Below are 25,968 nucleotides of genomic sequence, written 5' to 3'. Positions count from 1 at the left end.
CCTAAGCAGTATCTAGTATCTGATGTTTAGAGAACATGTTGATAGAATCCAAATGTTATCGGGGTAAAGGCGAACAGACTCTAAGACTGGAGCATGCATTATTCTACATGTAGTGCGTGATGAAGAATATTAAATGATCATTAAATGCAGTATTTCTCTTACATAGAGACGTAGAGGCTAGACAATGACGGAAACTATTGATGCGATTCAGTAGCTTTAGGAATGCAGAGAAGGAGGGCTGTACTGATAACTCGAATCATAACATACTCTTGGCAGACTCAGAGGCAGAGCCAGGCTGAACCGGGCACTGTGAGGCAGGAAGTAAGTGAAGGGTCGAGGATACAGGTGGGGGCTGTATCGCTCCTCAGCGAGGCTTCAGGGGACAGGAGCTGAATCTGGTGTCCAGGCCCTTTTGAGGCCTAGAAACGGAGACTTTACAATGGAATAACGTGCACACTGAGAAACGTGGCAACGTAGCTTTACATAGGCCTGATATTCGTAGTATTCACGAGAACTGGAAACTGACATACTAAAGGTGGACACAACTATAATTGCGTCTTTAATCGAACATGGGGAATAACATATGCATATTAATCATGCACAGATAACATATGATGGAGGACGCGTAGGGACACAGAACATGACAAAATTTACTTTTCCACATTCCCTCCTTGTCACTACGTTTCCTTCAGGAAACATCAATATTCATGATACCATCTATTATTTCGTACAGTATCATTTGCTCGTCTCGAATTTTCTTGGAACGGGTTTTAGAACGGGGCTTGGGACTAGGAATACAAGAGGTAGCACAAATGCCGCAAATCGCAGGGCCACATTGTATACAGAGGCAGCAGCTGAATATGATCGCTACTGCAATACCTAGAAAGGACAAGACTTTCCATCCCCAGGCGGAAACTATATTCCAGAACCAACCGGACCATGTCCAGGTGCCTGGATTTTGGTGTAACAGATGGGCAATTTTATGGAGTCTGGTTATAGCTGAATAAACAGACGGCGCGTTATTTGGAATGAAAATGCAGCAACTAGATCCGATGACTCTACAGGCCCCGCCCCTATCGGCCAATATGACGTCAAGGACGAGACGATTCTGGAGCACGACAATTCTCATAAAGGATTGTTCTTCGGTTAAATTACTTAGAGCAGAAGTAGTCTCAATTACTACTGCTTCAAGGGTTCTGGTTAACCTACGTATCAGTTTACTATTCACAACTGTACCTAAATAAGGGAAGACACCTTTATTGATATCTATATATTGTTCTAGAGCAGTTTCAGTATAATCGACAATCGGGAGGTTTCTCTTGTGTCTAGTATGTACTAGGTGGGAATTCCTATGGTAGTCGGGTGGGGCTAGAAAAACCGGTGGCAGTAGGAAGGCAATGTAACAGGTTCCCTCCCAATCGAGGGGCAGACGAACATATGCGGTCTGACCACAAATAAAATAAGAATGACGTGAAGCTTTGAAAATAGATTTCCCACTGTCACTATACTTGACAATAGTAGTACAATCACTATGTCCTACATGTACGGAACCATTATTTCGGACACATAATTCGCCTTTGACTGGTAGTACCGAAATTGCAGGTAAGTCTGGAGTAGTATCAGACTGAACATTCAGGATCATGAAATTCGAAGAATAATTACCTAAATTATACACTTCATTTTCTAGATCTAACCCGGTTCTGTGGGGGAGACCTTGCTTGTCTGGAAAACATGTACTGTTAAGAAAAGACATATCTGTTGAGGATGACGTTAACGTGGACCATGCTCCACACGAACCATTATGTGAAAATGGATAAGGAAAGAGTGGCAGAACTCCCTTCGGTGTCTGAAAAGGGGGGAGTCGACCACACACCCAACAATTAGTGGCATTGCTGGTCTGGTGTGAATAATGTAACATGCGGATGAAAGAATTATTTCGCATAGCGAGGCGGTAAGAGAGTTCATGAGGAGGCAGATCACTAAACGTGTGCTCTACTGTAACATTAGAAGACTTATTTACATGAGAAACTAGAAAATACAGGTAAAATGCATAACTGGTGCAGGAAATCATAATGCTGAGAAATAATATGAAACATAGAAAAACGATACATCGGATTGAGTTTTGACTAACTCTCTCACTATGGGGGTCTATTTTATACATGTCAGAAACAGTCTAACCGTTTCACCTAGGGGAGGACTTAGACAATCAAACTGGCTGACTTATTTTACTAGACCGGAGTTTCAACTTATACTCCTGCTGTGGAGTTTTCTCTAACAGGGAGGGTGCAGTATCATTGTTCTTTGCGGGACAGTCCTTGAGAATAGTACTTTGGTAATCCTTCAAATCCTGGGAAATGTTCTTTGAGACCGGTTTCAGTCCATAAAACTTCTTTACGTGCGAAAGATGCACCCAGCCTTTGCGACCCTCCAACTTCACGGCTGTACGGGTGGCGAGGAGGACCTGTCGGGGCTCCTTCCAGCGAGGCTCTAGCGGACTTGAGCGGTCAAAATTTCGCACCAGGACCATGGATCCTGGAACGATTTCATGCGGTGCCACCTCGGTATTGTCTGGAAATGCGGCGGCAACCTGTGAACGACAAGAGTTGAGGGCAGACATCAAGGAAGCTAGGTAATCTGTCAGCATATTACTTGAAACATCGGTAATACTTCGGGGTCTAGGAGTACCCCACATGTTAGGGGGGCGGCCGAAAACGACCTCATACGGGGACAGACCTGATCTGGAATGTGCGACCATGCGCATATAGAACAAAGCGACTGGCAGAGCTACTAGCCAGTCCACACCTTTCTCTTTACATACTTTGGCAATGCGAATTTTCAGGGTCTGGTTATGTCTCTCTACGAGACCTGCTGCTTCAGGATGGCGTACACAATGGAACTTCCACTGGTACCCTAACAAAAGGGAAACATGCTTCATTAACTCTGAGGAGAATGGCTGGCCGTTATCAGAATATACGACCCTAGGGAGTCCATAATGGGGGAAGAACTCACGAACCAACTGCTTGGCAGTGGTCGCGGCTGTGTAATCTGGGACTGGATATGCTTCTGTCCACCTGGACAAAGCGCATACGACTACAAGGACATACTTGAAACCTCGACATCGCTCCATCTGAATATAATCCATCTGGAGGACTTCAAAAGGGTGGTCAGGAGGTTGGAATCCACCTTGTTCCACCGGGACACTTTTACCTGGATTAAACTGACAACATATCATACAGGTACGGACTTTCTGCTTGGCTGCAGCTCGTAAATGCTTGTTGAACCAAATGTTCTGGATACTGTCTAACATAGCTTTTTCTCCTAAATGTGCTGGACTATGTGCAGTATTGATAATGACTTGAACCATAGAGTCGGGGAGAAACCAAGTGGCTTTTCCTTTCGTCACCCATCCTTGATCTGTCTGGACCCCTCCTTGTTCGGACCATTTCTTGATTTCTTCGGGAGTAGCATGTAACTGGATATCTATGACATCTTGAGTAGGGTCCTTAACTGTCATGCATGTAGTCGGATCTGGAGTGTGCGTCTGTGTCGGATTGACTGAAATGTCTGGAGTCTGAGCTGTAAGCTTGGCTGTGCAATCTGCTAGATCATTACCCTGGGAAATAATGTCAGTAACTTTCGTATGTGCTTTGCACTTCATGATAGCAATGGATGTCGGTAAATGTATTGCATCTAACAGAGCTTGAATGAGGAGACCATGCTGAATCTTGGTCCCATGAGAAGTCATGAAACCTCTCTCCTGCCAGAGCACTCCAAAGTCGTGTACGACTCCAAATGCGTAGCGTGAATCTGTGTAAACATTAACTTTCCGGTTCTTGGCGTGTATGCAGGCTTGTGTCAGAGCAACTAGCTCTGCTGCTTGAGCGGACAGGGTGTCAATACGGTGTGTCTCAATAACTTCAGTGTCAGTGGTCACTGCATACGCGGCGACTAGTTCTCCTGTACTTGTTCTCATACATGAACCATCCACATAAAGTGTCAGGTCGGGATCTGGTAATGGAATATCTGTCAGATCTTGTCTTGGTTTTGTCGTAATGTTAACTACTTCCACACAGTCATGTGTGTCCGGACTTAAAGTGACTGATGGTAACAGTGTAGCAGGGTTCAGGATGTTGCAGCGTCTGATTTCTATGTGTGGCTGGAACAGTGTCAATTCATAACCTGTTAAACGTGCAATTGTCAAGTGCTGAGTCTGTGTTCGGTTTAAAAGAACTTCCACGGAGTGTGGGACTTGTACTGTCAGGGAGTGTCCTAATACTATGGAATCACTTTGTCTGATAGCTAGTGCTGTGGCTGCAACTGACTTGAGGCACGCAGGCAGAGCCTGGGCTACAGGATCTAATGTGCTCGAAAAATAAGCACAGGGCTTGTACTGTCCTGCTTGATCTTGTGTGAGGACAGATAATGCTGTACCTTCGCGTTCTGTGACGAAAAGTGTAAAAGGCTTACTGTAGTTTGGTGTAGCTAGAACTGGAGCTTGACATAAAGCTTTCTTTAACTCATTGAAACTGAGTGTATGTTCAGATGTCCAAGGGAGGACAGTCGATACGGCTGCCTCCTGTGTCGTTAACTGTATCAGTGGCTTGGCTAGAAATGCATACTGAGGAATCCATTGTCGGCAGTAAGAAGTGAGGCCGATAAAAGCACGTACCTCCTTCTGGGTCTTGGGCTGAGGAAGACTCGCTATTAACTGGATACGGTCAGGTGTCAACTGCCTACCCCTCTTGGACAGTAAGTGTCCTAAGTAGACCACTTGCTGGACACAGAATTGAAGCTTAGAAGGGGACACCTTGTGCCCCATCTCGGCTAGGAAATACAGAACTGTGAGGGATGCTCGCTCGCAAGCACGTTCAGAACGGGCTGTGATCAATAGATCATCGACATACTGGAGCAGGGCAGTGTCAGTTGGCATGTGAACATTATCAAGTTGTCTCTTAAGTGCTTGACTGTAAATACTAGGGCTTTCTGTGAAACCTTGAGGAGCTCGTGTGAACATATAGCTCCTTCCATTTAAACAAAATCCGAAAAGGAACTGGCTGTCTGGATGAATGGGGACACTAAAAAACGCGTTCTTGAGGTCGATTACAGTAAAGAACATGGCTTCGGAATCAATGGCTGTTAATAGGGAAGAGATATCTGGGACAACTGGGTACTGAGGAATAATACATTTATTAAGTTCTCGGAGATCAATCACTAATCGATATACTGGGGGTGCATTTGGATCAGTACGTTTCATGACTGGAATGATCGGAGAATTGCATACATTGGAGTCAGTTTCTACAACTACTCCTTGAGCGATGAGCTCGTCAATAATTTTGGATAAGGCTGCTACAGCCTCAGGTGGCAATCTGTACTGTCTGATTCGTGGTAACACTACACCTGGCTTGAGAGTCACACGATGGGGTGTGATTTGCATATAGCCAACATCAGTTGGACCTTGCGCCCATAAATGCTGCGGAACATTAGACAATCTGGGATCAAAATCTCGTAATACATAGTGACCCTTAAAGTCACGCAGGAACAATCGTATTCCCTCTGGGGAACAGCATATAACTGCACCTAACTCTTTCAGTGTTTTAATACCTAATAGATTTTCTGGACATGACTTAGTAAGTAACAGATCAGTAGTACGAGACAATGGACCTACTTCTAGAGTAACTGGCTTTGATATTTCATTTACAATGGGTTTTCCTGAAAATCCAAGGGAAACATTTCTTGAGCCTGAGAGCGGAGCCCCTGGAACTTCGGCGTGACTTATAGTGGTCCTACTTGCCCCTGTATCAATCAGAAACTTTGTCTTTCCCTAATACTTGACTGTGAACATAGGGACCTTCTTGATCTACAGGTATCTCGATGAGAGGCAAGCCTACCTCCCTCTCTAGGCTGTTTCATGAATATGGCTGATACTCTGGATACTCAGACTGTGCATACTGGTACATCTGCTGTGTAACGTGCTGTGTTGCAGCGATGGGCTGCGGTGCTGTAACTGTCTGTGGTGCATTCTGTGGCTGAGGAATCTGTGAAACTTGTTCTTGTCTAGGCGGACGTGGTCTTTCTTTAGTCTTACCAGTAGCTATGTTGTGTTTCAGAACTGCACACTCGTTTATAAAATGACCTGGCTGTTTACAATAATTGCAGTTCCCTTTAACGGGAGCTGCAGGATGACTGGCTTGATTCGGACCCCTCTTCTGACTGTCTTGAGGAACAGATTGTGCAACTAGTACTTTCATTTTCGTGTCTTTCATACGTTTTCTCTCGTGTTCTTGCTCTTCTCTGATTCTATTCTGGTGGTATTGGAGCATCTGTAACATCTGGGACGGGGTATTAGCTTGCCAGGTACTTTCGACTTTCAAAACTCGATTCTTAATTTGTGGACTTGAATTCTCGACTAATTTAGTAACAAAAAGGTGAGGGTATGACTCACTACTTGTCTTGAGGCCACTGTTGATGCTAAAACATTTCTCAAATCTAGAATAAAAATCACTAATGTCTTCGTCTTGTTTCTGTTTACAGGCTGAGATTGCATCCCAGTCTTCCTTTTTCGTTGTTAACAATCTGGGTAAAACTTGAATCAATAATTCAGGTAATTCTTTACATTTGTCTCCAAGACCGGTACCTGGTACTCGTGCCTTATCTTCAGCTTCTAGAACTGCCCAATCGATCTTTTTCTCTCCCACCTCCCATTCTTTTTCCTTGAGCTTTTCATACACCCCTGCGGGCAGCAGAACCTTTAACATTTTAATTATATCTGGATACGTGTATTCTCCCATACGGAGCATGTCTTTTAATTCTCGATGGAACCCTGCTGGATCTTTATCATGACAGGGAATTAATTTTTTCATCTCTAAGAGTTCCATCTTTGTGATCGGGGTGTAAACAAACACTCGTTCTAGTTCGCCACCCGTTCCTCTAACTGGGTGGACTTCTCGTAACGGATTCTGTCTCTCTATGTAAAATGGCTTACTTTCTGGGGGTGAGACATGAACAAAATGCGGGTTCAAAAACGTTCTATATTTGTGACGCTGTTCTAGAATGACACTAATTAAATCGGTACCTAAACCTTTCCATCTATACTGGAGTAACTCGTTCAGGATATCATGTAACGGGCCTGGATCAGAGTGCTGACCCTCATACAATGTAATGAGGTGCTGAATCATATACATACCCGCCAGTCGTTGCTCGGCTGGGGGCATTTTCAGAAACATTTGTGCCACTATTTCGTCTGGAAAAGTGGTAGAATCAGTAGTCCATCGGACTGCTGATCGGGCTAGTTCTTGTTCATACATAGTACTTAACTCGCTATAACCGATTCGTGATTTCAGAATGTGATCGGTAGCTTGAAACACTTGTTCTAGAGAACCTTGTTCTGGTGCTGGATGATGGAAAGTTGACTTGTGTTCTAGGCGTAAATGGCGATCTGGAAATCTAGATTTTCCTACATACGCTATTCTGGCAGGATTCTCGTCGTCTACCTCTTCAGTATCAGAGTTACTTTCTTTCTCGCTTACTTGTGCTGCTTTACGCTGTTCGTGTAACTTTATTATTTCTTTACGGATTTTCTTGTACATACTTTCCATAGCACTGATGGTCCTGTGCTTACCCTCGGCTATATTATCACTCCAGTTTGTCAGGGTTCTCATTTCGGCTTGATCTTTGGACGGGTAATCTTGTTCTCTTATTAAACAATTAATCAAAAACTTTAGTATCATGAGCTGGACTTCAGCTTTTCTTTGAGACATGACTTCGCCAATGCTTTCTGGATCATCCCCTGTACGGATGAAACGATATATTCTGTCTAGATCTTCTTTCATATCTGGTAGGGTGACTAGATACTCGGCCACCTTTCTTACGCGTAATGAATATAAAACCATATTATCCTCGCCTGGGACTGGATCATAGCCGCATTCATTAAGGGCTTTTCTTATTTCTGCTACAGACTGATGTCTGGGCGTACGCTGTGACGCTTGTGCATGTAATTCGGCTGACGTTAAACGCTTATGTGGCGGCGGGGTCTGAGGAGGACCTCCTCCTGCGGCCCCTAAACTAGAATCGTCGACTGATCCTCTTCGTACTAGTGTGGCAGGAAATTGAAATGCGGGCTGAACTGGTATGGCGGGCTGGACCGGGGGGACCGTAACAGGTACTGCAAGGGGTACCCCGGTGTCTGGAGAAACGGGGAGTGCCTGATTTACAGGGACTGGCGGAGCGCGAACAGGATTTGCATATTCTGGGACTGTGTCGTCCAAATAGGACGAAATGAAAATATCAGCTGCGGTCGGTTTGTGACGTAGCTTGGTCGGAACTAATGGTGGCGGGAAATTACTGGATGCCTCCGGGGTCGCTTTTGGCAGGCCCTCGGCAAGAAGAGGATACATACCCTTAATAAGAGCATGCCTCTGTCTGTCTGACTGTTCGGTTCTAACTCGTTCACCAATCTCGATTAATTCCCTTTCTTGGGCTCGTTCCAAGGATTCTCTACTTAATTCTGACTTTCTGATTTCTTTTTCGGTTCTTTTATGAGATTCTTTGCGCCATAACTCGATGGCATCTTTCTGTGACTGTCTGGCTTTCTTTTTCCATAATGCTTCTTCTACTCGCATGATGCACTCGGCATCCCATGTGCCTGACACAGGCCATCTATACTTTTCCTCTAACTCTTTGGTATAATCTACCCATAAATCTAGATATAATATGGCACTTATGCCATGCTTCTGATACATAAAATGACCTGGACTGTCCCTAGGCGGGACAGGAACTGCTGCTTCCAGCAGACCCTTTCTTGTCTTTAACTGACGTAACTTAGAAAACAAGGGCATGACTGAACTGTAACTGAGACACAATACGTAATTACACAATAAACACGATAACTACTTCACACTCATACCACAACATCAAAATACATGAAGAACATTTAGAATAACAGTTCGAACAGAATACAACCTGGAATACGGAACACAGAATACATGAATTTTCTCGAGAACAGAACTGACTGGAACAGAAACTAGATGCACTGCTGAAACAGTACGAAACTTACCGGTCTCATAAAGAGACACGTCAGGACCCGCATCCACCGAAGTGGACACTTCGTTTGTGGGTCTGTGTACCACCAACCCACGGACCAGAGTCAATTAAATTGACCCTGTCTAGATACTACCCCAGTAACGGTACTCACCGGGCAGCAAGAACGGAAGGCCTCGGACTGGACTGGACTGCTTCGACGCCGGACGACGAACTTCGGACTTCAGTTACGGGTGGACCTCCGGATACCTCGGACCTTGGACTCTCGGCTTGGGCTCTGGTCGGGACTCGCCGCGTTCCTCCACCGCCTCGTCTGGATGCTGGACCGCCTCCTCCGTCTCCTCCGTGGGCCTGAGGGATACTTGAAGCAGAAATATCTGCACGTGCACGGTATGGTTCCGTCACGGCTGCAGAGGGTCAGGGGGCCAGCGTGGCTTCACCGGCGCGTGGGGAAAGGGCAAGTCCCTGTTCGGGCGCCATTATGTGGTAAATAAATAAATAATACCTCTCTTTTTGAATGCATAAATGAATAACAGATAGCTCAATAAATAAGAGTCAAGATTCGAGGTAGTAGGAGTTTTGCAGGTTTAATACAGCATAAAGACAGGGACAGGACAACCTGCACAGGAATAGGATGGCAAGGCCCAGCAGCTGCTGGGGCTGGATCTGGGATGAGCGTGCTAGCATTTAATAACAGTGCACGATCATATATACTAAAACAGTTGCATTACAATACATACGATAGGCGGAGCAGTGGGTGGAGCAAAGGGTGTGACGCGTATCAGTCGCGAAAGATAAGGGTGAAAAGAGGTGTAACAGGGCGTATACATAGACATGTGATGCAAACGTAACAGAATATGTCATGAATGGGGTGGAAACCATGGAGGGGGCTACCTAAGGAGCCGGGACCTCTAACCTGATGGTGCGCGCAAACTGGCAATGACGTATCACTAGGAGAAGCTGGGGGCTACGAACTCTGTGCTAGGAGCAGAGACTGAAGTCTGGAGAGTCAGGGCGACATGTACCTAAGCAGTATCTAGTATCTGATGTTTAGAGAACATGTTGATAGAATCCAAATGTTATCGGGGTAAAGGCGAACAGACTCTAAGACTGGAGCATGCATTATTCTACATGTAGTGCGTGATGAAGAATATTAAATGATCATTAAATGCAGTATTTCTCTTACATAGAGACGTAGAGGCTAGACAATGACGGAAACGATTGATGCGATTCAGTAGCTTTAGGAATGCAGAGAAGGAGGGCTGTACTGATAACTCGAATCATAACATACTCTTGGCAGACTCAGAGGCAGAGCCAGGCTGAACCGGGCACTGTGAGGCAGGAAGTAAGTGAAGGGTCGAGGATACAGGTGGGGGCTGTATCGCTCTTCAGCGAGGCTTCAGGGGACAGGAGCTGAATCTGGTGTCCAGGCCCTTTTGAGGCCTAGAAACGGAGACTTTACAATGGAATAACGTGCACACTGAGAAACGTGGCAACGTAGCTTTACATAGGCCTGATATTCGTAGTATTCACGAGAACTGGAAACTGACATACTAAAGGTGGACACAACTATAATTGCGTCTTTAATCGAACATGGGGAATAACATATGCATATTAATCATGCACAGATAACATATGATGGAGGACGCGTAGGGACACAGAACATGACAAAATTTACTTTTCCACAATCTGGTAAACTTATTTTGTGTAGATATGCACTGGTATTTATATAGCGCAAACCTAGATAGAAAGCAACAGATCGCACACATCGAGTGGATTACACAAATACAAATCATAATTACAATTTTCTTTCTTTAGACATTAAGTTATTCAAGTAAAACCTCTTGCAGCAAAATATTGCTCTAGTTCAGACGTGCATATAACAGTAAAAAGATACAGGAATGGGGGAAGACATGAGAACTGACTGCCCGTTCATAATCTTTCAAGTAAGCACTGCTTGTAGCTTTTATTTCTTTTAGATATGTGTCGGGTTGTGATCGCTCTGGAGAAATCTTTTCGATATCAACAACCAAAGAGTGTAAGTGTAACATAGTCTTAGTTCTCTTTCTTATATAAAAAACGTTATCCAAGCATGAACGTGTGTGCTGGGGTAGGGCTGGGAAGGTACTAAGCTGGCAACGAAGGGAGGGCTGGTGGGCACTAAGCGGCAATGCAGTCAGGGTTGGGTTTTCACTAAGCGGAAATGATGGGAGGGTTAGGTGGGGACTAAGCAGCACGAACGGAAGAAGTGCGGGCAGGGTATAAGCAACAGCTGCAATGGAGGGAGGGTGGGTAGGGAAATGCAACAGTTTAGTGGAGGGAGGGTGGAAAGAAAGCAACAACGGAAATGGAGGGACCAGAGGGAGGGTAGGAGGTCAGTAAGTAACAGCGGCAACAGAGGAAGGGTGGTCAGGGAAAAGCAACAGGAGTAAAGGAAGGGGTCTAGGCAAAGAAAAAGTACTGACAGCAATAAAGGGAGGCAGAGGGAGGAAACAGCAATAACGCAACGGATGGGGGATGGGCAGGCAAACGACAACGGAGGGAGAGTGGGGTAAAAGCAACAGCAACAATGGAGTGGAAGGAGAAAGAGTGGACAGACACTAATTAACAACGGCGATGGAGAGAGGGTTGGGCGGACACTAATCAACAGTGGAAACAGAGGAAGGGTGGAGGGAAACTTTGGGAGGAAGCTCACTGGCAAGAGATGAGCATGGGATAGAATTACATGGACAAGGAGCAGGCAGGACGAAGCAAAACGAAGGGAAGGAGGTTGGGGAGAGGGACTTGGGTGAGAGACAACACGTAGGGCAGGGGCAGTAGAACAGGGTGAGGAAACAACTTGGAGTACCATGGGCAGGAAGAAAAGCACACAAGGAGGACAGCTAGAAAGCACATGCACTCTCATGGAGTGCGTCATGAAAAATCAAAAAAATAGACCTAGAAAAGCAGACACGGGTGTAAGCATGGGAGACCATCCAAGAGATGCTAAACATGCTATGCTCCATGGAAAGGACACGAACTGGACAAGCTAAAACAAAAAAAAGCCAGCAAATAGAAAGCAAGCAAATGTGAGTGACAAAGCTAATAATCAGCAATGGGCGGAATGCATTCCTAAGTAAGCTTTCAACATAGCGGCTTGGTAGGTTTTGCCCTAAAAAAGATGACCTGAAAGGTGGGTGAGGCCGTGCACAAAGCTTACTCTTATGAGAACATTCGCTTCCGCTGCTCCCATCTCACTAGGAGAAGACTCAAAACAAAATGAATACCGCTGTACTCTTTAAGTAGCTGTCACCATAGCACCTATCTATCTGAAGACCACAAGGAAAGCAGATCAGGCCAGGTGTTCCTCCCACCCCTCTGGAGCCCGTGTTTGGGAGGCGGGGGCAGGAACCAGTGTTGAGTTCCTCCATGACCCCAACAAAAAGTACTGAGCTGAGAGGGACATGAGTTTGATCTGGCATCCTTTAGAAAAGATTTTTTTTTTTTTAAACAAGCCGAGTTTCCCCGCTGTGACTACATCAAGGGGGACCTGGATTGCCCTATAAGCTCCTGTGAGTGCATTTGCATAATTGGCTAGTGGTGTTTGAGGGCAGGGGCACCACCAATGTGCTCTAAAATGTACATGGGCTGCCAAGAGAGCAGCAGTAACCACAGGAGACCCAATCAATTTTTTTTAAAGTTGGTACAACTCTCACAGGGGATTAAACTAGTAACCCCCGGACAGTGTCACACTATTTTAAGCACTCCAAGAACTTCGAGTTTCCTCACAGGCTTTGGGGTAGGGGGACGCCTGTTGGTGGGTCCTATGGCTGCCCTTGCAGCATGCTGAATATTGAAAAGAGACTTGCGCTCATATTTTAATGAAACAGCAATACTTTAACAAAATTGACAGAAAAACTCTATATGCCTTAATCAAAGTGATAACAATATTTGACTTATCATCAGACTAAAAGACATGCAGTACATGTTCTAATGGATGTCATTGTAAGGTAATACTGTTGCTAGCAGGTTTAATGGTGTTGCATTTGTCGGTTATGACAGATGTCCGCTCTTATGAATGTGGTAAACCAACAAAACTGGTAGGCCTATCTTTTGATAATTACATCCACTTATATTGTATTTACTATATGTAGGGGGTAGCTCGCTAGGCATTTGGACTTTTAGAAGGGTGTCCCCACCTGCCTACTTTTACATATTTGGAAATAAATGTGTAGAATTATGCAGTATGTGTAATGATGCACTGTTCCTTTTTCTAAGTTAAAAGCTCTGGCTGGACAATGTTTATTGGGTATTGTTCATTACATACCTGCAGTGCAGACTGGGATACAAGGCCACTTCACCTCCCCCTTGCCCCCCCCCCCGCTCCTGCCGCCCCCTCCCCTCTAGAGTAGGCCTCGCTACCCTGACAGAGTCAAACACTACAACGGGGTACTTGGTTCCCAGTAGACAGACGGTTGCAGACCAATTACTGGAGAAGGACATCCATCATTCCGGACTAATAAGACTACATTTACACGGTCCAAGAGGGTGTGCAGCAGGGAATTGGGTGCCCCTGATGCAACGAGGGGCCTTCATTTAATTTTTTTAACGGATATGCGATTTAACAGTCCAGAGATCTCAAAAAAGTAACATTCCCATGAGGTCAAACACCGACTTTTGGAGAGAGTGCTTTACTTAAATGTGCCACTATAAACAGATTACGAAAACCCTTTACTAGCAAAACTGGCACTGGCACTTCACCACTGCATTTCAGGCTATATCAAGGTTATTTCATCACATCTCCCTAGATTCCATCTCTAGTATATTTGAGCCCAGAAGCATTATTCTAGATTATATAGGACTTTCCAGGTAGTCTACTGCAAAGGTTATGGAATTATTTGCATAGTTACCTCAGTAAACCACAAGACAATTTATACAGCCGCCTTACAATAGTTCTTGAGAATTCTATTCTTGGATAGTTGAAGGAAAGCTTATAATCACATAAAACACCCTGACCATGTACCTTCTGTTCTCATCTTTAATGTCGACCCTGTGAATGAGGCTGCAAGAATTACAAGGGCTTAATGGGCAGATGAAAAGAATCACAGTCCGCGGTCTGTTTAAGCAGAGCCATAAATGCTCTATTTGTTTTAGGCGCTTAGATCTAGTTCCTACCTCTAACGTGTGGTGGTTCTTTTAAGGGAGGGGGAATGGGGAGGGGTGATTACCATACAAGTGCACAAATGATGAATGTCTCCGGTATGGTCACATATTATAAGAACATACGAATTTGAAGTCTGGGATTTTCTTTGGCAAATATCATATAGATACCATATAACCAACTGGTTAGGGGAGGACTATAAATTGATCGTCATTCTATTTTTTGGTTGACATGAAAAATGTTACAATTCTTGCTGCAATGGTCTCTTAGAACAGGCAAATAGGACTTTGAGAGAGGCAAAACGTGGGGGAAGCTGGACCTGAAAAGGCCACGGATTACTTTTTGATGACAGACATAGTGGCAAGGGGAGTGATAGCTATGTGTCCTCTGCTGTCTCCAAAAATCACTATGAATGAAGGAAAATCTGAAGAGACTTTGTTTTGAGTATTGTTGGGGATTTTAGCCCTACTTTGGTTCTGGAGATGGTGGTTCTTAAAATAAGGCCTAAATAGTGAACTTGGGTAGAGATAGGGATTGTTCGGTCTGCTACTGCAGTTAAGTGCGTTTGCTTGCTGTGGAGGCAGGAAGGAGCGTCTCTTCTAGTTCTCGGAAACTGGGTGACTGACTAGCGTAAGCCTGGCAAATGCCTATGCGGGACTCGAGGTTTTTGTGGGACAGTCTACAAATTCATTGGATGTCCCACTATTTCTCTCATAGACTACTTATTTACTAACGGTATAAAACAAATAATGGTAATTCAATAAATAATCTTCATTAGATTATACTCCCCAAAATATTTATGAATATGTACTTCAATATGACATTAACTGCCTCGGGCCAAAGATGGCTTGAAGCCATCCTCAGCCACGGTGGTCGAGTGCTGGTGATGGCTCCAAGCCTTCCTGTCATCGACCTGTGTTTGGAGTGCTGATGCTCCTCCCATGGGCCCCCCCCAGCAACATGCCTCCATTGGGGGTTGCAGTTGAACCCCTACATGTTTGCTGACCCAAAGACTAATGCTATGTCAGGACCGAAGGCGAGGATTATGCTAATCTTTCGTCACTTTAGTGAATAGCAGCCATTTTAAGAACCACTCTAACAAACTACAATTCCCATAATGCCTTGGGAATTTCAACAAAATAAACAATAGAGTTCAGCATGACGATAGTCTCCTCCTTCAACCAATCAGGAGCCTACAATCCCAGAAATAGTCCATCAACACAGTCCACCCACCCTCTTTCTATGCTGCTACGCAGCCAGAGATAAATGCTATGGCTTATTACTAGTGTACTATTGGTATTAATGTACTGATTTAACTGCTATGATTTATTTTTTGTGTGTACTGATGGTTATTGCTGCACTGATTTCTATTGTGTTTCTTGCTTTCCGCGCTACCGTTTGATCTACTCTGTTAATCTTGCACGTTTTATTTGGTCACTACCTGTTTGTACTTTTTCCGCGCTGACGCGGTGTGTCTTCAGCTGCTAATTCCGACCGCAGAAGCCTACCTTGCTCCTTCGCGGCCACTGCTACCTGAGGTTTAGCTCCACGGTGAGTTCCTCCCACCGCCTGAGGGCAACCGACTGGTGCCTTCAGCTGCGACCTCGAAATTCTGCGCATTCCAGAGTTTCTAGAGCAGTGCACCACGGTCGGGAGCGTGTCTGGAGAGTGACGCCCTTCGTATGAAGTCCATACTGCCGTTAGGCAGCTTCAAAGTCTTCACCCCTTACCAAGGTCGGTAAACAGGCTGGTTTTACAGCCATGCTCCCACAGGAGTCTGTATTGGTTTTCAGGACGCTGTCCTACAGGGACCCCTCCCTTACAGTTTTTTCTGCACCTGGGGTGAACTGTCCCTGGGGCTTGGTCCCCACACTATGTGTCTCCCTCATGCTAATACTTTAGGCTGACACCCAGCCCCCCCCATATACTTAGCACTCTGCTTGAGTGCTGCACAACATTATTTCCTTTGCGCTGCAGTAACACAAAGGGACATCTCCCAGCAATGAAACCCTTTGACGATTTGCAGGGAGAGAATGGTCCCTTGGCTGGCTTCCCTAGGATGATTATTTTTGTGATGTGGTAGACGCATCAATTCATAGGGCAGTGTCTGCGGCCATGCCCCCCCACCCCACTGGTGGAGCGCCTCAAGCACCAAATAGCCTAGGCCTGTGACCGAATCGAGGGCATTCCTCGCCCCCTCCCCCCCACCCTTTGACCACCGGGTCCTCCCAACCCCAGGAATCAATACCCCCACCGTCAAAGCGTCCCCGTGAAGCTGGGGTGGATCTCAATGCCTTCGCTAGGTTGAGGCAGGCGTTCCTGGCCAGTACCGTGCCCACCCAGGCATCCCCACCCCTCGTGGATGACGATCATAGGGACACGGATGACAACACAGGCTCTTCCCGCCCCTGGCTCCCTTCCTCTTAGCCCACAACCAACCCTCCTCCCGCAGTGGACAGCCAGGGGTTGTGCTTGGACATGTTTGACCCGGATGAGATCCTTCACCAGAGGTCTTCCACATGGGTCAGAGAAGGCCGCGCAGTATGTGGTGGGCCACATTTGGAAGCCTCTGAAGAAGGATTCATGGAACTGCTTGCAGGCAGAGTGCCCCGAACCCTCTCTTGATGGCAAGGTGGCGATGACGCCAGATATAGATCCCTGAATGGCCACTTTCTGGCAAAAGTTTATTAAAGATCCCAAAAAGGAGATAGACAGATCGTGGAGGGCTTGCCAGGACAAGCTCCTGGATACCCTGGGCCTTCTAAAAAAGATCCTAGACAGGGCTGAGGAGGCAAAGATGTCAGGCTCCCTGATCTCCCCGGATACGCTCTCCGCTTGGGCACAGCGTGTAATCGTCTTTTTGGGAAACACGAATTGTGTGTTATCTACGGAGAAACATCGCTCGTTGCTTATAAAGGGAGACCCAAGCTGGGGGACCTGGCCAACTCAGATGCAGGTCCTATCGCGCAAGGAATGGAGCCCTTTATCAAGGAGTTGGGGCGTTATGGAATACTGTCGCCTCCCTTGATAAGGCGCAGTCCTCCATCTAAAAGGTTTTTCACACCCGGGCTTTCCGGGGGGCCGCTCGACCGGCCGGCCCAATAACCAGTATCACACCAGAGGGCAAGGCTCCCACCAACGCAAGTACCAAGTCCAGGCCAGGTTTGGTAACTTCTATCCTACCACAGGACAACGTGGCAAAGGCAGAGGAGCCAGGGGAGCAGGTGCCTCCAATAACACGGGCGAGTGTCCTCCCTTCTGCCCACGTAAAAATAGGGGGCCGACTGGCGAATTCTTTCCAGGCTTGGACTTCCATCACGGGAGACGCCTGGGTTCTAGAGACGATCCAAGGGTCCCTGATAGAGTTCTATGGCACCCCAGTTCAGGTCACACCCCCACTGGCCCATACATTTTTCCGTGGAGGACTCTGCTCTAGTGGATGCTGAGGTAAGATCCCTTCTATTAAAGGGCACTATATCCTTCACCACCCCACATCCCAGGGAGTTTATCAGCATCCTTTTTCTGATGGACAAGGCAGCAGCAGGTCATCAATCTGCGAAAATTCAACAAGTGGATCATCTACCGCCACTTCAAAATGGAGGGGATCCACTTGTTGCGGGATATCCTCTGTCACCGGGAATGGATGGTGCGTCTGGACCTCAAGGACGTTTACCTTTCGGTACTGATCTATTTCCCTCACAGTAGATTCCTGCAGTTCCTTTGGGGGGTGAGGGTGAGACTTACAAGTTCACCATTCTTCGCTATGGCCTCTCGTCCGCCCTCTGGTGCTTCACGAAGGTCCTCAAGCTGGTCATGTAGCATCTAAGGTCTCACGGGATGAGACTCATCGTCTACCTAGATGACATCCTCATAGTAGCGCAATGTCCCAACCGTCTGACTGTGCAGCTTAGGCACGAGGTCGACCTCTTACAGCAACTGGGCTTCATATATCAACGAATCAAAGTCCCTTCTGGTCCCCTCCCAGTGGGGGATTCTTCTGGGTTTCTCGATCGACCTCGTCACCAATACTCTCAGCCTCCTGTCTGGGAAGGTCACGAAGATTCAGCACAAATTGAGACATGCTTTGTCCAGACCTCGAATCTCTCGGAGACATGTGGCCCGCCTGGTAGGCCTCATCTCTTCCTCCATTGAGAGCATCTTCCCGGGGCCCATTTACTACTGTGCCCTCCAGCACACTTGCGCAAGGGTCTCTTGTACTCCCAACAGGTGACCCTCCAGAGATGCCAAGGAGGAAATCAATTGGTGGCTAGCCAAAATGGAGGCATGGAATGGCCGAGCGATTTTTGCTCTGCCCCGGACATTGCCAGAGTCGGACACCAGCAGATCAGGTTGGTGCGCCAGATGGGGCGATTTCGCTACAGGACGACTGTGGTCGCCACACAAGCAACATTTACATATCAATTGTCTGGAGCTCCTGGTGGGCTCTTTTGCAATTCGGTGTTGGACCAAGGACTGTCCAATCTTGCGTTCTTCTCAATATGGACAACGTGTCCGCAGTCCATTACATCAACCATCTGGGAGGCACCCGGTTGAAGGCCCTCTCCGACCTTGCCTCCAATCTTTTGCAGTACTGCCTGGAACACTAGACGCACAGCAGAGTACCTTCCGCATCAGGACAATCAAATAGCGGACTTCCAGTCCTGAAATTTCAGGGATGGGAGCTTCTGGAAACTCCACGAAGGTGTATTCTCGGACCTCCAAGCCAAACGGGGTCCTTTCTCGGTGGACCTTTTTGCCTCCCACCTGGAACATCAACTTCCCAGATTCTTCAGTTGGTGGCCGTATCCCCTGGCAGCGGCCACGGATGCGTTCCTCCAACACTGGAGGTAAGAGAAGGGTTACGCCTTTCCCCCGTTCGCCATGATTACGAGAGCCTCGGCACAGGTCCACCGGTAGGGTGGTGCTAGTCATGCCAATTTGGAGATCTCAAGCCTGGTTTCCAGTTCTTCTGGAACTTTCCTTGGATTTTCCAAAACCTCTCTTCCTGTTTCCAAAGCTGCTTCTCAACCCAACTCAGCAACCGCATCCTCTTATTCTGCAAGGGTCCCTCGCTCTCATGGCGTGGCAGATTACTGGGGACGATGGGCGGTCCCGGTCCTTTCGGATGCGGATGAATAAATCATGTCAAGGCCTGGGCGGACAAACACTGTCAAGCAATACAAATCCACTTGGTGGAGGTGGTCCCATTGGTGTCTGCGACGGAGCCTTGGTCCCGTGGCAGCAGATGTGACGCATGTTTTGAATTTTCTGGCCTCCTTAGCAGAAGAAGGTTTGGCGTTTAGATCGATTAATACCTTCCGCTCTGCTATCTTGGCAGGACATGAGGTAGTGGAGGGCTCTCCGGTGGGGGAACACCCCTTGTGGTGTAGATTTTTGCGGGGGATTCAACTTTCCCTTCCCCCCGAGCCCAGGTACTCCGCTCTCTGGGACGTGAACCAAGTCTCGAATCTGTTTCTCTCATGACAACCTTATAGGTTCCTTTCAAGGAGAGAGCTTTCAGCAAAGCTAGCAATGCTTCTCTGCCTTGTGTCTTGCAGACGAGTTTCAGATGTTCGAGCCCTGGACATCACCGATCCGATTTTTACTCCTTCGGGGGTGACCTTCACAGTCCGAAGATGGACCAAGTGCGGCACGAGGGTCGTCTCGTACCCAGCTTTCCCTACATCACAAAAACTGTGTGAGGTCTCATGCCTTAAGACCTATGAAGAGATGTCAAAGGAGTTTTGTCCCCTCGGGGAGCGTCAGCTCCTTATTTCACTGTGGAAGCTTCACAGGGCTGTGTCCTCTCCCACAATTGCCCACTGGGTAAGAAGCAGACATTGACCTGTGTTTGTTTGGAGCCCAATCTGCGCGTGGGGCGATAGCTTTTAAAGCCTTCACACTGGGTGCCCGGTTGGAGGATATTTTGATAACGGCAGACTTGTCCTTGGACTCGACCTTTAAAACCAGTGCTGCACATGGCCCAACTAGTGGTAAGTAAGCTTTGAACTAGCATAATCCTCGCCTCCAGTCCTGATATAAAATGTAAAATTTCCTAGCTATTGTAACACAAAGATTCAATTCTATTAAGGACGTGGAGGTGAGGATTATCCCACCCACTAGATTTGCCACAACACGTGATTGGAACCCTCCCTAATTCAGGAAGTAACTTTTTAACATTTTGATTAGTCCTTGCTTTGCTTGTTTGCACTATTAAGGAATATTGTGATATTTAACTCCTTCGCATTGAGGGATAGCATTGTGGCCTCCGGTGCCAATGGATGCAACTCTCCAGCGACTGGTCCGTTGTTCACGGTACTAGGGCCAGATTGTTCCAGCCTCATCCTGGGGCTCCTGCGAAAACCACACTCAGTGCAGCCAACTTAATGTTTCCTGAAGAAGTGACGCCAAATGTGCTAGGGGGCTGTGTCATGTGCCAGGAAAAATTTGTAAGAAATATTTCTAGGAAGACCAGGGTTGTAGTTGAAGCACCATCCTGGGGTTCATGTTGTGCCTTTGGGGCTGGAGCAGATTTCAACTTGGCACTGATGGATGTACACCTTAATAGAGCCAAAGGTTTGCATTAATATCTTCCACTGAAGGACGTTTACTTGCCGGAGATTTTACTTTCCATCTAAAAGGTTACAGTAGTATACAGTAATATAGCATCTCTTCCAGCTACAGATTCACAACAAGTGACAAACATAAAATCTTTACAAGCTTTTACTTGCTCACCTTTGTGTGTTCAAATGGAATGTCTACTGTTGGGTGATAGCAGACAATTGTCCTGTTATCCGAGGTCATGGCAAGCTCAACTTTGCTGGAAAAAAGTAACAACATTAATACATCTACGTAAAGCAGAAGTTAGATCTGGGCAGCTATACCACAACTTCTAGGGGTACAGTAACATCATATTCTTAAGGAAAGGTGCCATGCAACAGGGATTGGAAAAAATAGTAATAGCAAATGTGACCCCCTTGGTGCTATCCCTCCCAATGTCCCCCCTCAGGCCCTGTGTCTGTACCAATTTTAAATGCCAATCTCCAAGTAATTTGAGATGCACACAAGTTTATTACATTTCGTTCTGATTTACATAAGCACACTGTGAGAAAGTGGTTTATTAGTTTGAGTAGCTGGGTGTCCACCACAAGTATTAAAGTCCCTATCCCGGTAGGTCCAGTAAAGGGTTTCAGTAATTTAAACCCAAGCTCAACCCCTGGCAACTCTGGCTCATAGAGGCAGGCTTAATTTAGAGAAAAAGTTTAAAGCATTTAGAAGTACCAAAAAGTTAAAAAAAAGTCAAAAACAAAATAATAAAAATTTCAATCCAGTTTATAAAAAGAGAAAATTTAAAAAACAAAATGACACCAAAATGAGAAAAATTCAGTAATGGGAACAAGAGAGATTCATTTTTAAGTATTTAAGTGGGAAAAGCGCCAAGGAAAGAAAAGTGCCAATGGGGGTCAATGGTTGCAGAAGACTGGGACCTAGACGCAATTTGATGGTGACCACGAAGGAGTGCGGGTTGGATACATCAAGTAGATTGGCCCGCTGGGGACTGGAAGTAGGGGAGTTTGAAAAAGTTTCTAAGTTCAAATATGAAAAGTTATAATTGTTTTTCTGAAGAAAAACTATACTCCACGCGAGGCACACCTGAAATTCAATCAGATGTGGTGGAGTGCTGCTGGTTGGATACTTGTTACAGTCAGTCCACTTGAAGCTCAGAGCAAACGTTTTGAAGAACACAGTGATATCAGCCAAAAACAATAACATATGCCAGTATATCTCTACACGTATGTAGAGCGGCCATAATAGATGGGCTGGACCAGTCAGATCCTCAAATGAGCTGTCAACTGATAAAAATTCTCAACTGCCATGATCTAGCACTGAAAACAAAAACTATAGCTACAAAGCAGGCAGAGAAATCTATGATATGCTAAGAAGCGTTATTATCCATAATATGCAAGTGGAGAATGCGTGTAACTTTACTATCAGGCATGAAAAGTAACTATAACTAGTAACAGTGTTAGAACGCTGAAACTTTACGATTTAGCAAGTGCTTGCTGCAAGCCACGAGCCCCATTAGGAGCATATGACCACCATTTATTATAAAAATTGAGAATGTAAAGCTTTCAAGATTTTTAAAATGAAGACATTTTATTGCTTACTTTTACTCATGCGATAATTTGTTAAGGTTCTAACTAACATTAAACATTTATTATCATTATCACATACACATGAATAGCAAGAAGCATGATGGTAACCAAGCAGATAATGCAAGACACTGGTCCTTATGCTCAACATTCTCGTTTGGAGAAGAGTTGCGAGGGATAAACTATTAACTGAAGTATGTTCCTGAAATGGTAATGCTAAATGTAGGGGCTTGAATGTCATGTCAAAATTACTTGGGGTTCACTATTTGCAAACATGTTGACATACAAAGTGCACTGTCACTGTGCAGTTTTGTTATATTAAATCGATAAGAACTACAAAACAAGAATATCCTTCTCAAGCTTCTAAACCTCTTTCTATATCAACAACACACAAGATACAGGAAATTTAGATAGCCTTCACCAGTTTAAATCCTAAATTTGTGAAAAAAGCTTATATGCACCTTGATCTGATGCGAAGCGGTGTTGCTGAAAAGTACTACTACCATTGACAGACCTGGTTTGTTTTGTTCTTACTGTGTATATATATCGAAGGAGTTACAATTTATGAGCATGAGGAGGTGGAAGCTACGAAGGTCCTTATTTTCTGCTCTTATAGAAATAGTAACATAAAAAAATACTTTTGAAGAAATAACAAAGGGGCAAATTTCGGATTAGCTTCAACCTTCCCACTGACTTGCACAGAATAGATTTTTAAGAACGATAGAGAGGAAAAATACATCACCACAAACTATTCTTGAGTCTCAAAATCACGACTTGCTCTCTCAAAGGTTGATATTTATAATGTGGCATGCAGCACGCCACAATGACCTCTGCATGAAAACACTATTTTACTCAAAACTCATGCAGCGTTCTATGCCAGAGGAGTTCCTTCTTCAAAAGGAATTCAGAAGGAGGATGAGGAGCACAGCTTGAATACACATTGAAAGAAAAAGGTAAAATGATTAAATCGCTCACTTCTAGTTGCTTAAATATTTCATTCGAAGAAGCCAACCTAAATTTCCTTCCCTAAAAACTTATATTCCAATCTATGCATGTGCGGCATTTCAAGAAGGACAATTGTGGATTTTCTTGTGTAGAACAGTCACATTATTATTTATGTTTTAATGCATGTAAAAGTGCATACTTTCCAATGTATTTTTTACTTGTGAAACAAACAAAAAAATTAAATGGCATGTCTTTGATTTGGCAACTGCTGTTAAGTTCTGAGACAGATCATAAATAAATGATCTGATCATGTTGTTGTTAGGATCCGTGACAGTAAGCAGTGCTTACGGACTGTTCCACTTTAAGCAAAAGAATCTCTGTTCTTTACCAATATGTAGTTATGAACCTGAAAGTAGCTCTCCCAGCTCAGTAGGTGCTCAGGAGTAATTATGGGCATCAAACAATGGTATGTTGTAACAGCAAAATAAAGTATGAGAACTAATTAACCATATATAAGTTAGTTAAGGTTTTAGACAGTAAAGTTAAAGTAGTGAAATGCAGTTAAGTCCCACTTACTACCATTGTGGTCTCGTTCAGGCATGCATTCATCGAATCAGTTATGGATGTCCACCACAACCGCATGCTAATTTGTCGCTAAATAGGTATAATCCAGACCCATCTGTAAATCGAGATGTTGCACTTGGATGATCTTATATATACTTACTTTGGGCTTACTGAATTGGAAAGGAATGGGAAACAGCTTCCAAATGCTGAACTCGATAGCCCAAACAGAATACCTTAGACAGAAAGTAGCTCAGTTTTTCTTATGTGGAATTAATTTATTCTGAAAGAGTTACATCCATCCTGTTGCCCTCCCTCCAAGTTTAGTCCCTTTTTGTAAGCCTTTCAATCATTAGCTTAAAACCAACAGTTGCAATGGTGGCTGTCAAATCACAGAATGAAACACGTGGGCATGTATGGTCCACATTCTTGTGAAACTCTCCTGTTACTTTCACTGGGGAAGACTTTGGGCCACAATGGAGAGGTATGGAAACATAATCATGTATCTCTATTTGTTTAATGTTAATGTCACCCTGAACATGTATATCACAATGAGCACCGATGATCAAATGTGCATGCAATGTTTTAAAATTACTTTTAACTGCCCTTTAGCCTCAATTTGCCTGCTAAGTTTCATGACTCTAGTAGGCCTAGAAGTAATTGTATTCAAGGGAGTGCATTTGAACATTTCCTGTATTTCGCAGTAAAGGGTAGTCTTTGTTTTTATGTTGGCAACCAGAAGTGGCATTTTAGGAATTCAATTAAATCAGCAGTGTTTTCATGTACTTGTATCTTAGTTTCAAGGGCCATGCATTGTTGCAGTAAAAAGATCGCTCCACCTCCTCATTATAGAAAGTTTCCTGACGTAACACGTTTCTGTTGCATATTTATGCTCCTTAGACTTCTACTAAGAGAAAAGTGCATGCATCTTTAGCATGACATGCTCCAACTGGCCTTTCTGGGTGAGAGCTCTGGAAATGGCAACTGTCTTCTGATTATTTCCTGTGCTGCTTGCTGTTTTTGCATTAAACACATAAGACTTTTAGGCTTCCCGAGGTACTGTGTTTTATTTTAACAGATGGTGCACGGTCACATCAAACTAACTCCGTAGACAGATGACAGGAGAATGATGACGGCACCAGAGTAAGTGCGAAGTTTGTTCAAGGGTGAAGCACGGCTCAGTATTGGATCTGGGGAACTTGCTAAAAGTGTGAGCATGTTCGAACCAAAAGTGTAACTGTACTTGCATGGCCTGTACTGTTTATGGTTGTCAAGGTTTTGCTAAGAAAGGTGCACACACATCATTTGAATGGGAAACGACAGAGAAAATAAGTTGGTTGGACAGGTAGGATTAGGAGGAGTTCAGTGAATAGAATATTGTTTGTGAGCGTATATCCATGATTTAGGATGAGCATGTTTCAGAAATAGTGTGGTAGCGGGGGAAGATGGGCAAGAGCACATGGATCTAAAGCACAGACCTTTGAAGGATGAACGTGTGAGAGACAAAGGCCATCTGATCCAGACAGTAGAATCGCTAAATGCAAGGAGATTTTTGAGTGCAATACTGAAGAATAAGGAGCCATGGTGGAGGCCGACAGAATGTACACTTAAACACCAACCCCTTCCCAAACTATATATTAATAATGCGATAAAGGAATGTGCAAGTATTTACAAGAGGGGGTAGGGCTCACTAATGCGGATGGGTGGAAATCCTTTCCCGATCATGGTACCTTGGAGATAGAAACATTCTCAAACTTGCAGCATAAAACTCTTGGTTGCTTAGTGCACTAAACAAATCAAAATAGCAAGGAACCCACAATTAAAATAGATGCAGAGCAATGGCCTCCTTCCTACAATGATTCAGAAAAGGGGGTGGTGATGAACAGAGTGTCTGAATTAAGCAGACCACTCTTACCCAGTCCAAAGATCAGGGCTTGATCCATCACCGTTATTTAGCTCACTGCCCCATCCCAGCTCAGAACCTGGCTATATGCAAATTAGTCTGTCCCTGGCCCAGTGCATCATGGGAACAGGGCAGACCAAACTACCAAGCCAATTCTTCACCAGAAAGGAGACAAGCTTCCGGGGACCGGTTTCTGCCATTCCAGGCATCGTCGGTCCGGCTTGCTTGAA

General features: G+C 45.1%; 1 protein-coding gene across 1 annotated transcript in view; it reads right to left on the bottom strand.

Moving 5' to 3' along the window:
• The window catches only part of MRPL42 (mitochondrial ribosomal protein L42), a 199,543-nt gene that overhangs the window by 31,569 nt on the left and 142,006 nt on the right, over positions 1 to 25,968 (bottom strand). Inside the window, exon 4 of the mRNA XM_078655671.1 lies at positions 20,912 to 20,996. Within this exon, the coding sequence (XP_078511797.1) occupies positions 20,912 to 20,996 (85 nt within the window). The remainder of the gene's footprint in view (positions 1 to 20,911; positions 20,997 to 25,968) is intronic.

Source organism: Lissotriton helveticus, chromosome 1_1, assembly GCF_964261635.1.
Source record: "Lissotriton helveticus chromosome 1_1, aLisHel1.1, whole genome shotgun sequence".
Classification (NCBI taxonomy): Eukaryota; Metazoa; Chordata; class Amphibia; order Caudata; family Salamandridae; genus Lissotriton; species Lissotriton helveticus.
The sequence above is the reverse complement of the archived record's forward strand: the minus strand, read 5'-3'. Positions and strand labels throughout refer to the sequence as shown.